Genomic DNA, 15,475 nt, shown 5'->3' with positions numbered 1-15,475 from the left:
GACAGATGACAGGATAGGTGAAATTAAATAAATAAAATCACTTACCTTGTGCCCGCCGCATCGCATAGTCGGTGATGCGGCGAGTGCAAGCTAAGTGGTTTTAGTTATTTTTTTATTTAATTTTACCTATCCCATCGTCCGTCAACTTCCCGCCTCACCACTCTTACCTGTGCCAGCCGCATCTGGTATTAACCAACTTAGGGAGGTGTCAGGTGATATAGGAATTCACCATGGAGTTAGGCAAGGCTGTGTATTGACACCCCTTCTATTTATTTTATATGTAAATTATCTCCACCCCTCACTTTTATGTGCTACACAAGACGTACCCATTATAAAGGGGAAACCCCTTCCAGCTCTTTTGTATGCAGATGACGCAGTGCTCATGGCACACACTCCCAGGGCACTGCGTCAGTTGGTACACAGTTTTGTTAATTTTATGGATTCCCTGGATCTTAAGACAAATTTCACCAAGCCTCACTTGTCTTGGGGCCCAAAGTGTAGAACTCTATCAACATTATCGATTGGTGCCAGTTCTCTGACCAGCATTAGCACCTTTCCTTATTTGGGTATTTTGATTGCCTCCCAAGGATCCTGGTCCCCTAATATCTCACATAGAATGCTAAAGTTCTCCCGGAATAACAAGTCCTTATGTAATTTACCTCAACCATCAGGTGATGGATCCTTGACTTCCCTTTCACAGATTTACAAATCCCAGTGTCTTCCTATTGCTATGTATGGTGCTACGGTATGGGAGATTTCACATAGTAAGGCGATCCAGCAAGAAGAAAATAGATTCCTCAGGAGGCTGTAATCTTTGCCTTTATCATCCTCCCACTTTTTTTATCATGAGGAACTTGGGCTGCCATATCTTGAAGGTCTGATTCGGGCGCGACCGCCCTGTTTTCTTTGTTGATCTGGAAAAACCCTATGGCTGTTTTAACAACAGATATTAGACTGGATTGTCTTTCTTTGGATAAGGGGCTACGAATCCTCTGTTTATCATATGTAAAAAGTGTTTATTGTCAACCAGGGATGGAATCTATTTTCACAGACTCCTCTATATGTGTCAGTCAGAATAAGAAGCTTGACTGATGCATGTTCCAGTTACAAGGAATCCCAAAGGTTCAAAGATTCCTCAGAAACACCCACTGAGATTAGATATCTTCATTTATGGGATCTGATTAGTGCTACTAATTATATTTGGCTTGCCCGTAGCCGTTGGGATCATTCCTTATTATTTTGTTTCAGAGCAAACACTGTTACATATCTGGTGTGTTAAATAATGATGACATTATTCTTAGTGTTGGTACTTTCTTAAAAACTGCTTTACGCACCCGCAGTACTATGCTTTGATTACAGATTTGCGATTTTGCACCGGATGCACCCTGAATTATGTAAATGTTGTGGTACTGTGATTTACTTTTATGGTTGCTAAAAGCTTCTGAATAAAGTTTTGAAATTGAATTGAATTTACTAACAGAACACCTGATGCAAACTCTCAGCACATTAAAATTTGTCATTAGACCACAACAGAACTCCCACCTTCAAAATGGGTTGATACACTCGTGCTACACAAAGTGTATGTTAAAAATGGTTTTGAAAGTGTTCATTTACATTAGATATGGTACTAATTACTATTTGTGTCTTCCATTTCTCACAGACAAAAAATTATGGAGAAAGAGTTAACATCCATGTCCTTGGTAAGTCTCTCTGAAATAACTTTATTGTTCGGTTCAAAGAACCATTAAAGTTTACAATAAAATGGTCACATCATATCATATAATATACAACAATTATAATCAGTAAGTTAAAATCAATTCATAAAATTCCAAAGGTATACAATTCTTTACATACAGTGATAACATGAACCAGCACAGGAGCTCTTAGCTTTTTCTAATAGCCATCTACACTTTTATATAGCTGGCTACCGCAATGCAAATATCAGGGGTACCCAATGTATGCAATAATTTAAAACCATCAATATATGTATAGGGGCGAATTTTCTTTAACAGTGGGACTAAGAATTTCCTCCTCGCCGTTTTATATAAAGTGCAGAATAGAGTAAAGTGCATAGTGTGGAGGAGTGTGGCTCAATGGTTAGAGCGGCAGACCCTGATGCAGAGTTCTGGCCAGGGACCAGGGTTCGATTCCCACCTCGGCGGGGTCTCGGGCTCAATTTCCTCGGACCTGTTAATTCTCGCCTCGGTGCCTATTCTAATCACGGGCCCCACGCTGCAACTCTGGGCAATAGCTTGCTTAGCCTCCACACCGGCCCCAACAGCGCTAAGGATGCCTGGCTTCACCCTCGGGGTGCCCAGGAGTGGACACTTCACAGGGAAAGCCAGGAGGGGTTCCACAGCGGTATTAGTATCAGCGTCAGGAAGCCGAATAGGCGACACCGCAAGGTGACCGTCTGGTGACAGTGCGCTCTATAAGTTCCATGACATTTGACATTTACATTTGACATAGCGCTTTGGCTTGTAATGTTGTCACACGGACAATGTATGAGTTCATCAGCCCACCCTCGCTGACATGGAAAGGCCAACAAAAAGTGCACAGTGCATAGACAGAATCTAGTTAAATAAAATCTAGTCTGCAGATTAGCAGTAAATGTTAGATAATATTGCAGTGGGGCAGGGGACATCTGGAGTTGGCCCATCTCAGCTTGTTCAGGACAACACATGTTGCTCCTAGAATAAAACGTCTCTTTAATAATAGCTTTAACATTTGATGGGATGCTTTCAGGGTTATCATAAAAGCGCCCCAATCCTATTTCATGATATTTGTCCCTCAAGAAGTAGGTATTTTTAGGGATTTTCCAGATTTTAACAGTCTATATTTATTTCTTGTGAGAACATTAGTCCATAAAAATAGGAAGGGGGGCCCAAAATATGCGATCCTCTATAAACTCTAGTCCCAGTTCCTTGTGACATAGGTGGGTGGGGGCACCATTCAGCGTCATCAAAAGCCTTTTGGTAAATGTATTTTCCGAAATTTGCAACTGACAGCTTTTAGGATGTTCCCACAGCCCTGCCCCATATGTTGCAATAGAGAAGCATTTGGCTTTATAAAGGGTAATTAGTTCCCTCACAGGCTTATGGCCAAGTTTACATGCAAAACGAAATAGCCCATCCACGGCCCTAGTTGTTTGGTGGGCTCTTGCTGCAACAAGAGGGTCCCAACTCAGCTTATTGTTAAATAAATTCCCAGGTAGATAAAATGATCTACCTTTTCTATAATCTTGTTTCGAGCAACAAAGTCCTTCGTTTTTGTGTTCTTCGATCCGCATACCATGATATATGATTTAATAAAATGTACTTTTGGGTCAAGTGAGGATATAAAATCAATAAAAGTATCAAGGAAATTCTGAAGGCTATTAGCTGTCCTAGCCATTAGCACAGTGTTATCAGCGTAAGATAATAAGGGAACAGGTTTGTTACCAATTTTAGGGAAATCAAGTTTCTTACTTAGTAAAGCGGACTCCAAACCATTTGTGTATATTAAAAACAGAAGAGGGCCTAAAATACACCCTTGTGGATAACACTCTCTGTTGAGGCTACCGGATCAGTTTTTTACCCTTGAGTGCCGTATCTTATAACAACTGAGGTATTAAAATGTAACCGGCGGATGAGGGCTACCAGTGCTTCTTCCACGCTCAGACTTTCCAGCATATCTCACAGTATTTCCCAATGACGGTGTCAAAGGCACTAGACAAATCCATGACGGCCAGGTGGATCAAACTCTTCATGGCCTTCACGTATTTGTTGATAGTTAGGGACAAATTAAGGCATTGCTCAGTCGTGCCTAGCTCCCATATTGCATATTAGATATAACTCCTTTGGTGGTTGCCCAGGTCTCCAATCGGGCAGGGAGGACTCTGCCTAGCACCTTAGCTGTGGCATCAATAAGCAATATTGGTCTATAACAAGCCGGGTCACTTCTATTGCCCTTTTTAAAAACAGGGACCACTAGTGCCTCCTTCCAAGATGGTGGCTTGGGACCAATGATTATTTCCTTAAATGTGTTTGTCAGCAAGGGTGCCTACAAATTAAGATTGCTTTTAAAAAGGTCAAGGGGCACCCCATCCGGGCCTGGAGCTTTCAGGTAAGTCCCCTGAACTAACTTCTCCTCAACCTCAGACACTGTAATGGATAAACTGAGTTGGGTGGCTGCAGGTAGATCTACGCACAGATCCCTTGTAAACTCCTCCACCCTCTAGTACTGTGGGTTAAAAATGCTAGTAAAGGGGGCTACCCAAGCATCTCCCAGGATCAGTGAATCCATCTGCCTGAGTTCTTCGGTGAATAATGGGCGGTTGATAATTTCCCAACATTTTTTGGTATCTCTTAGGGCTCCTGCTCTCCCCAGATCTTCCCATGCTAAACTTCTCAATTCTGATTTTCTATCCTCCCTGGTAAGTCATTTTGTGTTATTAACCACTTTACAATAGTAGTATTATGTCTGGATGTCTAATGTAAATTGTTTTGCCTTTATTTAGTAGAAGACTTAGACATAGAGAACCCAGGACCAGATGTAGGTAAATGAGAAATACCGATTACTTAATTCGCTATTAAGAAATCGGTATATCCTATGTAGCTAAAGATTCGGTAAAAAATACTGAATCCTGAATATTCCTTATTACCGATTCGGTAATTGAGATTCGGTAATAAGGAATACCTATCCATTCATTTCTATGGGCTTGGAGGCCCATAGGAATGAATGTGAAGACATTCAGTATTAGCGATTCGGTATTACCGAATCGGTAATACCGGGAGGTATTTCAAGGGTGCCAGGGTTTCCAAAGGACACACTGTTGCACCCCTGAAATGTGAATGTGTGCACATGTGGCGCACATACATAGCACTTTAAAAAAAGCAAAAAAGTGTTTTTTTTAAGGGAAATCGGTAATTACCACCAACTTGAAGTTGGTGGTAATTACCGATTTCTTAAGGCTCAAAAGCACTTTTTAATGTGCTTCCTACATTGCATTTAAGGAATCGGTATTACCGATTCCTTAAATGCAAGAGCAATAAGGAATCGATACTAAGGAATCGGTATAGGAATCGGTATTTACCGATTCCTTATTTACCAATTCCTTGCCTACATTAGGAATGGCTAAATACCGGTCTGTAACGCTGAAATTTACCGAATTTTGGCGTTACCGACCGTTATTTAGCCACCTACATCTGGCCCCAAATCGTTATGAACATTTAAACATACAGACGGCACATCCTAACTTAATCATAATGGCAGTTGCACAAATATATTTAAAAATTTGCTCTACGTTTAACTCATGAGTTCCCAAAAAATTTCCAGGAGGGCCATGGCCATACCATATTTTCAGAATAAACAGTGACTTTTTTAGGGCTATCCTGAAAACCTAACATTTATCTTCTGTTACATCGGCGCCTGGTTTAAAAAGGAAAATATTTAATCAGTAAGATCTAAAACCCAAAATAGGCAGGCTTAAAATGTTGTTGCTGCTGATCAGAAAACTGCCTCTTCTATATAATTAGTAAATTATGAAACAACATACAGAGGGAAAGAGTGTTGTACATGTGATGGTTGTCCTCCGATCAGACACTAACACCAGATGTCATCCCAGCTGATAATATTTGGACTGTAGGTGAGTACATCTAAAATAAAGGCTCTCACAGATACAACATGAGTTACGTGTGTAATAGCTGCAACATTTGGAACCTATTCTAAAAAATATGACTGAGCACTATACCTGTATCAAAGAAGATGGATCATTTCACAAACAGAATCTGGCCTGCTTTGAAGAAATTGAATATCGCAATCAATAATATATGATCAAATAATACAGCTATAATTAATTAGCTTGTATCCAGATGAAACTGCTACAGGATTAGCGAGAGGGACAACTGTAAACCAATATCTGGCATTCACATGAAGCCTACGTCAGCCTTGTATTTGCTACACACCTTATGACAAGAATGAAGGTGGGAGATTAAGGAGAGCATTGTCCATTGATGCAAATGTGCCATGCTGCATTATTTGATTGGTAGAAGTTGTTCTTCGTCTCATCTTCTTTGTGTCAACAGTTTATGACAACATGATAATATAGGGAAAAGTAAGACAGTAACACATCCCAACAATAGCCCCTAGAGCTCGAGCAAGATGTTGGTACCAAGGATGCAAATGTCTTTGTCAGTGCTATCCAAAGCATATTTTGAGATCAGCGCCAACCAATATATCATTGTTAGTTACACACATTCCTTCAATCTGGATATTCGTTAGAATTTATAAACAAGCTACCACCTTTTGGATTTATACGGCAAAAATAAGATCTGGAGCCCCTAGTCCATCAGGCATTTATTCTGTCTAGCACAGGTATGGAATACCAATGTTGGGACAGTATAAGCTCACATATAATACTTGTGGTTGCTGGGACAACTGAAAAAATAAAAGGTAGGACAATATATAGCAAAGTTGTCTTAACTAAAAATTACCACCTCCACCCACCAAAAATAAGGTCTTCTTTCAGGGATAACATATCACCATGTAAACCATAGTCCATAGATTTGTATGGCCCCCAGAGAAATTTGTTTCCAGGCACATGCATCATAAGGGTCACATAAGACGCTGTCAAAGAGTAAGTTCTTCTATCTCTTCTTAACGCATTGAATGTCCTGCAAGGTTTTTGTACCAAATAGTTGCCTATTTCGCCTTTGGGCTCCCACTACTTTGAATAGTTTAACTCACACAGCAAATCAGACCTCCGTTGCATCCCCTGAAATACTGCTAATTTCTGTTTTCTCCCATGTGGCTGACATAATTCTTAAAAAAAGTTGAAAAGATGTAAATAGTCATCGAGGTACTGTTAAGCATTGATTACATTACTTTTAATTTTGGCCAAAGAAAATAATACTGCCAGTAAAGAAGCAAACAACTTGATTTAATTGTCAGAAGAAAGGACTCAGATGATCACAGCATCTCAATCTTGAGCAGTTCATACAATGGCAGCTTCGTTAGCTGTCTCTTCTTTTGCTGACCTTTTACTTCACACAATCTTTTGCAGCAGTTTCTCATTGGGGGCTCATTTTGCCTCCCCTCAGCTTGTTGATCAGGCCATGGTTAAACACACTAGCCCCATTCTGTGAGAAAGCATAGGCAATTTGGCATGTGACTTTGGACAGATGTTCCCTCACTGCTATCCTGATCATTGGCAGCCTCACAACGGTGTCCTCCTGTGGGGTGCGTCTCATTTGCCACTTTAGTTAGTGGTAAATCAATAGCTTTGTGTTGGTGGCTTCCCCTGGGACAGACTGTAGCCCACAGCTATACCATTATGAGCAATGGCCTTTGATACTACTTTAGTTGTGTCACCGGAATATTTTTGTCACAGAAAATCCTTATACGTAATATACACACATAGAGGAGCATTTGGTCAGCTGGCTACATCCACTGGTATGTGAAATTGTCACTCACATTCTGCTTCTACCCAACACAGCATACAGTATGGGCAATGTTTAATCTTTCTTTGTCCACTGGCTCTCTTCACTTTGAGTGACTGCACAAAACCTGTGCATGTTGTTCACAACCACCTAAAATAGTTTGTTTATCTTCAGTTGCAAAGCTGGTTCAAAGTGTGCTTTTCTATTTATGAATTTTATTTTATATATTAATTTTAAAGGTCGGCTATTTATGTTGACTGCACGTCTCCCTGCAATTTCAGTGTTTGGTTATGTGGTGATTTATTATGTATTATTGTCTCTTTCATAATCTATACTACTATTATAAAGGAAGAACTTTGAACATTTGAGGCGGGTAAACTCGGGAACCACAGTGCCAATCCACACACCCGATACATCGTTGTAATCGTCAGGGTGTGCATATGGACGTAGGCTATATAAACGTAATAAATATACCTTATTTGAAAAATTTACAGAAAAAAAGTAGTCCCTTGGAAGAAGCGCCAGCCGCGACGTGCGTGCCCGATGTGAGAAGCGCGGGGAGGAGCGGCGTCCAGGAGCGCGAGGAGGACCGGCGGACATGGCGCGGGGAGGAGCGGTGAGGAGCGGCGGACAGGCGGTGAGGAGCGGCGGATAGGTGGTGAGGAGCGGCGGACAGGCCTAGGGGAGCAGTGAGCGGCGGATGAGGTAGGTTATTTATTTAGGAGCGGTGAGCGGCGGAATAATGAAGCAAAAATGAAAATCGTGAGCAAGAGGAAGCAAACGGAGCATTACAAAAGTGAGCCAAACGGTGCATTACTGGAGGAAAAAGTTACGTGTGCAGGTTACAAAAGCGTACATCCTGAGCAAGAGGAAGCAAACGGAGCATTACAAAAGTGAGCCAAACGGTGCATTACAGGAGGAAAAAGTTACGCGTGCAGGTTACAAAAGCGTACAAAGTAAACATAGAGGTAAAATACTGCAATATATGGAGGAAGGCTCCGGGGGACCCACGGACAGCGTCGGGGCGGGCGGGGGCCCTGAAGCCTAATTGCTCCCGGACAACGTCGGGACAGGCTGCTACATAAGCGTACAAAGTAAACATAGAGGTATAATACTGCAATATATGGAGGACGGCTCCGGGGGACCCACGGACAACGTCGGGGCGGGCGGGGGCCCTAAAGCCTAATTGCTCCCAGACAACGTCGGGATGGGCTGCTAGTTAATAATACAATTGTTAGGGAGAGGAGGTGGCCTTACGGGTAGAGCAGTCGACCAAGACGCTGAAGAACGGGGTTCGAGTTTCGCAGGGACACTCAACATCCTGTGATTCTGGGCAAATCACGTAATCTCCCCGTGCCTAACAAAAAAAATTATATGTCCGTCTGTAATGCAACTGGTGCTCATGTAAAGCACTCTGATACCTTTGGGTCAAGTTTGCGCTATATAAAATTCTGGGGGAAAAATTTGTAGCACAGTGGAAAGACTTGTGTGAAAACATCTCTAGTAAAGCAAGCCATCAGTGAATGTTTTTCAAATTATTTTTTTATTGCAAGCATTTTTTTAATATTGTTGTTGGTTAACAGTAACAATTGGACAGCTTGTTAACAAAACCTAGGCTTTACACATTTAGTACCCGACTGGCAATTGCAGTGTGCAAACACAGGTTATGAACAAGTACTTTCCATCAGCAAGTACCTTCTCAGTGTGCACAATAACTTTGCTCTCAAACTCACTACATCAGGGTCCTCCAACGAGCAGCTCATGATGTACTGGTAGATCTCTAGCTACCTGTAAGTATCTCCCCTGTATGCAGGCCAAATTAATAAATATGCTTTTGCTTGGTGAATTAATATATGTAGACATAAACTGAGATTATGTATTTGAGTTGAAAAGGTGTTTATTTTCAGAACTCTAAAGCTCGTATTTGAAGAAAAATGGCTGGATTTTCTAAATATACGCAATGCCGATATTTGAGTGAATAAACATGTGGCATTGGGGAGACTTTTAACAAATGTATTACCTTGGTATCAGAAGCACTGCAGCTATGGCTCTATATTGAAAAAGCCTTTGTTAGATTGCTGCCAATAACCATGCCTGATGCGATCACAGGTAGTAACTGTGTAAATTATGGCCACTAATGTATTCTTGTACTGTGTGGATAATATTACAATGCTAATCATATTAGTAGGTCTCGATGAGTTTCATTGAGCCTAAGTAGCTTTCATTAGGGAAAAGGTTGGAGCCCCTTGCACTACATGTTTTCTTACATTTTTACTAAATCAAGGCGATTCAACCCAAAATTGGATTCAGTGAAGGTTGACTAAATCCTACATATAGTTAAATGTATTAGTTTGTTGATGTATCTAAGCTTGATTGTCATGTCTGTCTCGCATGGCCTCCAAAACTTAGGGCCCCATTAGGATGGCGGGCGGATCGCCCCCGCCAGGCCGGCGGTAGCCTCCGCCGGCCTGGCAGGGGCGATCCGCCCGCCATCCGTGCTGGAATGACCCCCGCCATATTATTATGGCTGGGGGGTCCACGGCGGACGGAAAGACCATCCGCCGCTTTTCCGCTCGGTCGACGTCGACCGGGCGGAAAAGGGTTCTATATGGTGGCGGTGTCTATCAGGCACCACCAGCCATATTAGAATGGGCATTTTACTCCACGGAAAGACATGGGGAGTCTGCTTTGGGGGGTGGGGGTGCACATGGGGGGTACCTATGGTACCCCCCAGCAGTTCCATGCACAACATGGCAGGCACCGTGCGGTGCCTGCCATGTTGTGCATGGATGTGCACAGCATGCCTTTCTGGCATTGTGGCGGGCGGTGCTGAGTATGGTGGCGGTGTCTATCAGGCACCGCCAGCCATATTAGAATGGGCATTTTATGCCACGGGAAGGCATGCGGAGTCTGCTTTGGGGGCCCGTTGCAGGCCCCCAGGGACTCCGGGGGGTGGGGGGTGCACATGGGGGGTACCTATGGTACCCCTCAGCAGTTCCATGCACAACATGGCAGACACCGCGCGGTGCCTGCCATGTTGTGCATGGAAGTGCACAGAATGCCTTCCTGGCATTGTGGCGGGCGGTGCTGAGTGCACCGCCCCCCATAATGTCAGGAATGTTGGATGCGCCCGCCACTGTGGCGGGCGCATCATAATTGCAGGCATGGGACCCCCGCCCTTATGGTGGGCGGTCACTTTCTACGATGGGATGGCGGGCAGACAAAGTCCGCCTGTCATCCTAATGGGCCCCTTAGTATTGCATTTATTGAGGTCTTTCATAATTTTCCTTGCTAGCTTCAGCAAAAACTTGTTCCATTCTCTTACCATGGCCTACCTTCTTCCCTTTTTAGGTCTCACCTAGGCAGCACATGTGCTGTCTCTTCGAGATATGCTCTATAAGTACCATGACATATCCACTGTATAAGCTTACAGTCCGCCCCTCGCTTTTGATTCGTTACCTTTCATGTCCTTCAAAAAATATTGTTTCCATGTGGTTAATCTGTCTTCTTTGCCCCTCCTTTTTGTGTGTTGCTCCCTCCTGTGAAGCATGCCCCTATTACCTGTAGCCTTTCACATCTGTGCATGTAGGTTAGTTTAGTTGCTCTATTTTTTTGGTTTGTTTCTGCCTCTGTTTTAGGAATGTAACCTTTTCTTCCTTTGTCGTGTTGTTTGCTTTTTGATCAAAACATTCTCTCCCGACGGGAGCTCTTTGTTAAATCTGGTTATCCAACACCAAGGATTGCCATATTGCCTAAAAATGAATATTGTTAAAGCGTTGTAAAGGTTAATCAGTATTTTTCAACAAATCAGTGGTTTTCAACAAAACCCACTCACCCGACGTGAGCTCTTTGTTAAATTAGTGATACTGACTCATAAAAACCAAACTGCCTTACGAGTGCCAGACTCTGTCCAAGCCCTACTGGCTCTTCAAATACACAATCATTGACTGTGACCTAATATTATCGTCTCTTTAGAAGCAATAGACTGTCTGCCATGTAACTGACTCTGCCCCAGTCTTACTGGCCATTTAGAAATGTTGATCTGTTTTGTAAGGTCTCTGGCTCTGCCCCAATATTGGTTCACTGATAGAATATTGATAACAAAAATATTGATGTTAAAAATATCAGACAAAATATAGACTACAAAAATATCGACTCCCATACCTACACAGGTAATTACAAAAATATTGAATCAAAAATATTGATGTAAAAAATATAGATGTAAAAAATATAGATGTAAAAAATATTGATTGAAGTATATATAAAATAAAATACATATTAAATATTAATATTATTTTAACAAAATAAATGAAATTTAATATACATTTTAACAAAATGTTACAAATAAACTTAATAGAAAAAAGATAAACACACACTAATTTATACATATATATGTATGTTATTTAAAAGAATTAATAAACTATTATCTTTCATTTATTTTAAAACTTTACAATTATATAAAAATAATATATATATATATATATATATATATATATATATATATATATATATATATATCAATAATTTAAAAAGATAAAAAAAATCTATAATAAATTAAAATATTAAACAATATTTAAACTTAAATTTCCCAATACAATCAGTGCAACAGTAGGGACAGTGTTGGATAGCGGAGGGGACAAAAATTACTATACCCACTCCAAAGAGTGCAACAGCAGGGAAAGTGTTGGATAGCGGAAAAATACAAATTACTATTCCTACTCCAAAGAGTGCAACAGTAGGGAAAGTGTTGGATAGCAGAGGGGTAAAACATACTATTCCCACTCCATTGAGTGCAACAGTAGAGAAAGTGTTGTATAGCGGTGGGGTAAAAATTACTATTCCCACTCCAGAGTAAGCAACAGTAGGGAAAGTGTTGGATAGCAGAGGGGTACAAATTACTATATCCACTCCAAATAGTGCAACAGTAGGGAAAGTGTTGGATAGCGGAGGGGAAAAATTACTATTCCCACTTCAAAGAGCGCAACAGTAGGGAAAGTGTTGGATATGGGAGTGGTAACAATTACTATTACACTCCAGTGAGTGCAACATTAGAGAAAGTGATGGATAGCAGTTGGGTAAAAATTACTATTCCCACTCTAGTGAGAGCAACAGTAGGGAAAGTGTTGGATACCGGAGGGGTAAAAATTACTATCCCTACTCCAGTGAGTACAACAGCACGGAAAGGGCTGGATAGTGGAGAGGTAAGAATAACTATTCCCACTCCAGTGAGTGCAACATTAGAGAAAGTGTTGGATAGCGAAGAGACAAAAATTACTAGTCACACTCAAACTGTTAAAACAAAAATTAAATTAAATCATAACAATAAATAAACAGGAGATGGCTGCGTAAACGCTCGGCTCCGTGAGCCTTCTCACCCCGCGCATACATCCTGGCAATTATCCTGAGCCGTAACGGCATATTTATGTAGGCGAAGGATAACCTTCACTTACCGTTTGCTCCTGAGGCTTCTGCTTGCTGCAGACCCGTTGAAATGTCCCCGAATGTTTTGCGGCCTTCACGGAGCTGGGACCGGGGCCTCGAGTGCGTAGAGTGGCCGGCCGCGACTGCAACAACAGCGGCCTCTGGTGATGGTGAGGAGTCGGCCGGAGGGAACTGACGACTTGCTGGCCGATGGCGACAGTGCCGACCCAGCCCAACTTGCGGAGAACCATGTGGGGAGTGCGATACAGCTGGGTCGAGGGGAGTGCATGATACTTGGCCCCCACTGCGGTGTTGTATCCGGGCACACTAGCGACTTTTCCCGGAGTCAGCGTGCGGCCCCCAGGGAGCGGCGGAGTTTTTAGCCTTTTGGTGACTCTCCGCTGAGAAACCTGCCTTGACTTTTGAGATTCCCGTTGTGAATCCTGTCCCTCCCTGGTGTGGGGCCCGGTCCCGAAGTGAGGTAGAGAAAGACGAGGCCGGATCAGCTAAGATGGCGGATAGCACCCTCTTACGCACACCTCATCCGGGCAGAGAATCCGTTGTGAGGGAGAGTCCTGGGGTCTGGCGCCACGAGAAAGAGCCCACGTCCAGAGATATATTGGCGGCGTTAACAACCCTGTATATGACCCTGAGCCGGGACGCCTTGGGATCTGGAAAGAAGGATGGCCGCCATTGTTGTCCCGCCGCTCCACATGGGCATGGTTCAATCTCAAGGAAGCGCCGATGTGCCCGCCTCTGCGTCAGTGATGAATGCCCCGGCTGCGCCTGAGTTCGTGGAGACGCCGATAGACCCGGTCTGTGATACCGCTTTGGATTGCTCTGTTGTATATGTGAGTGACTCGTCGGGGCCCTTATCTGTACGGCGGCTGAAGAAACAACATCGATCCATAGTTTGGGCTGCCCCGGCGGCGTTTCAACGATTACTGGGTTGTGTGACTCTCTCTTCCTGGCTGGTGAGACTGTATTCGGGCTGGGGGATGTTTCCGGTATCGATACTGACACAGACGGATTTCCGCCATACGTCTTCGGCTGGATTTTGGGGGCTACAGTCCCATGGAGTAATGGCGCTACCCGGTCCGCCCGGATCGGTTGGACCCACCACACTGCTCTGTATGCCGATTGATGACTGGCTGCATGTGGGTACTATTGATAGGAAAGGCCAGGGGTGAGACCGTCTGGGACATGGAGGAGCGCATTGTTGGCTGACGGTGTTTAGGGGGACACTCAACTGGGATGTTATTGATTCAATTGATAATTATTGCTTACTGTGGCTATTCTGACCTTGCTTTCATGATGTTTATTGTGCGCGCTGGGTGAGGGGGGGGCCGGGTGGTTTGATCGAGGGCCCTTCTCCACATTTTTTCCTTCTTTTTCCCTTTTTCTATTATTCTATATTTCGGGTTTCTCCTTTAGGGCGATAGGCACGCTGCTGGGGGGGGGGGGGGGGGGTAGGCCGTAGCCTTCTGCAGGGGTGCAGGGTGGGGGTAGGGGGAAGGGGGTTGTTTATTTGTTCTTTCTTTGTCTCTATGGCCCTTTGTCTTTTCTTCTTCTTGGTGTCGTCGTTTTTCATGTTTCCTACAGTCTGTTTTGTTTTAGGGGCTGGGGTGCTGTTCGACACGACCTGTATGTGTTGTTTACATTTATCCTGACTCTTATGCCTTGCCCCCATGTCTTTAAGAGTATTTGCACTCTTTGCAGATTTCTGTTTCATGTTGCTATTGTAGGACCATGTATGACCGTATGGCAATTATTCTGATTTTTTTATTTTTTATTTTTCTTCACTGTAAAATGAACCCTATTGAATCCTGATTATCACGCTGTACGCTTGAATACGAGTTATATCCTGGATACGTATCTGACCCTGAATTACGGGTTGCTATATCTTTCTATATTGCTTTGCAGAACTTCCGAATTGACTAGCGGCCGGCCGGAAGGGTTGTAGGCCCATGCTTGTATTTATGTGAAGTGATAATAAAGGTTCTCAAAAAAATAAAAATAAATAAATAGTATTTAGAAATGAAAAATCAAATATGATAAATATATAAAAATTAAAAAACATTATAATATTAATTACATATAAAAAACCTAAAATATATAATATCAAATAATAAATACATTTATTAAAATAAAATCTTTTAAACTAGAAAATATTTACAAACAAATACATTAATTAATACATACATGTGTTTCTTGTATTTCCTACCCTATAACACCACACCAACAATAAAACACTTCAACATTTTTAATTAAATATTTTTACAAAATTAACATAATTGATCATTTAAAAATATTTTTAATTAAAAAAAGGAATAAACATTAATTGACTACACACACTTTAACACTATGATATCCACAACATACACCTAAATTAAACTCTAAAATATTAAAACTCAATTAAAACCTATTTAAAATGAAAAACAATTATTATTACCAACCAATATTAAAGTAATTAAAATGTATTTCATAACCACCCTTTACCCATTTAAAAGTAAGAACAACAAACAGAAAAATAAACAATTACCCAAAATACATATTATAAAGTTAATATTAAGTAACAACTATATATTAATTAATTAAATGCAAATTACTTTCCACCTTTACTCCTATAAACACGA

General features: G+C 42.0%; 1 protein-coding gene across 1 annotated transcript in view; it reads left to right on the top strand.

Annotated features, from left to right (window-relative positions):
• The window catches only part of CAGE1 (cancer antigen 1), a 1,568,844-nt gene that overhangs the window by 1,460,823 nt on the left and 92,546 nt on the right, over positions 1–15,475 (top strand). The window contains exon 15 of the mRNA XM_078688067.1: positions 1,661–1,700. Coding sequence (XP_078544193.1) covers positions 1,661–1,700 — 40 coding nt within the window. The remainder of the gene's footprint in view (positions 1–1,660; positions 1,701–15,475) is intronic.

This window comes from Lissotriton helveticus, chromosome 4_1 (genome assembly GCF_964261635.1).
Source record: "Lissotriton helveticus chromosome 4_1, aLisHel1.1, whole genome shotgun sequence".
In the NCBI taxonomy this organism is placed as follows: Eukaryota; Metazoa; Chordata; class Amphibia; order Caudata; family Salamandridae; genus Lissotriton; species Lissotriton helveticus.
The sequence above is the reverse complement of the archived record's forward strand: the minus strand, read 5'-3'. Positions and strand labels throughout refer to the sequence as shown.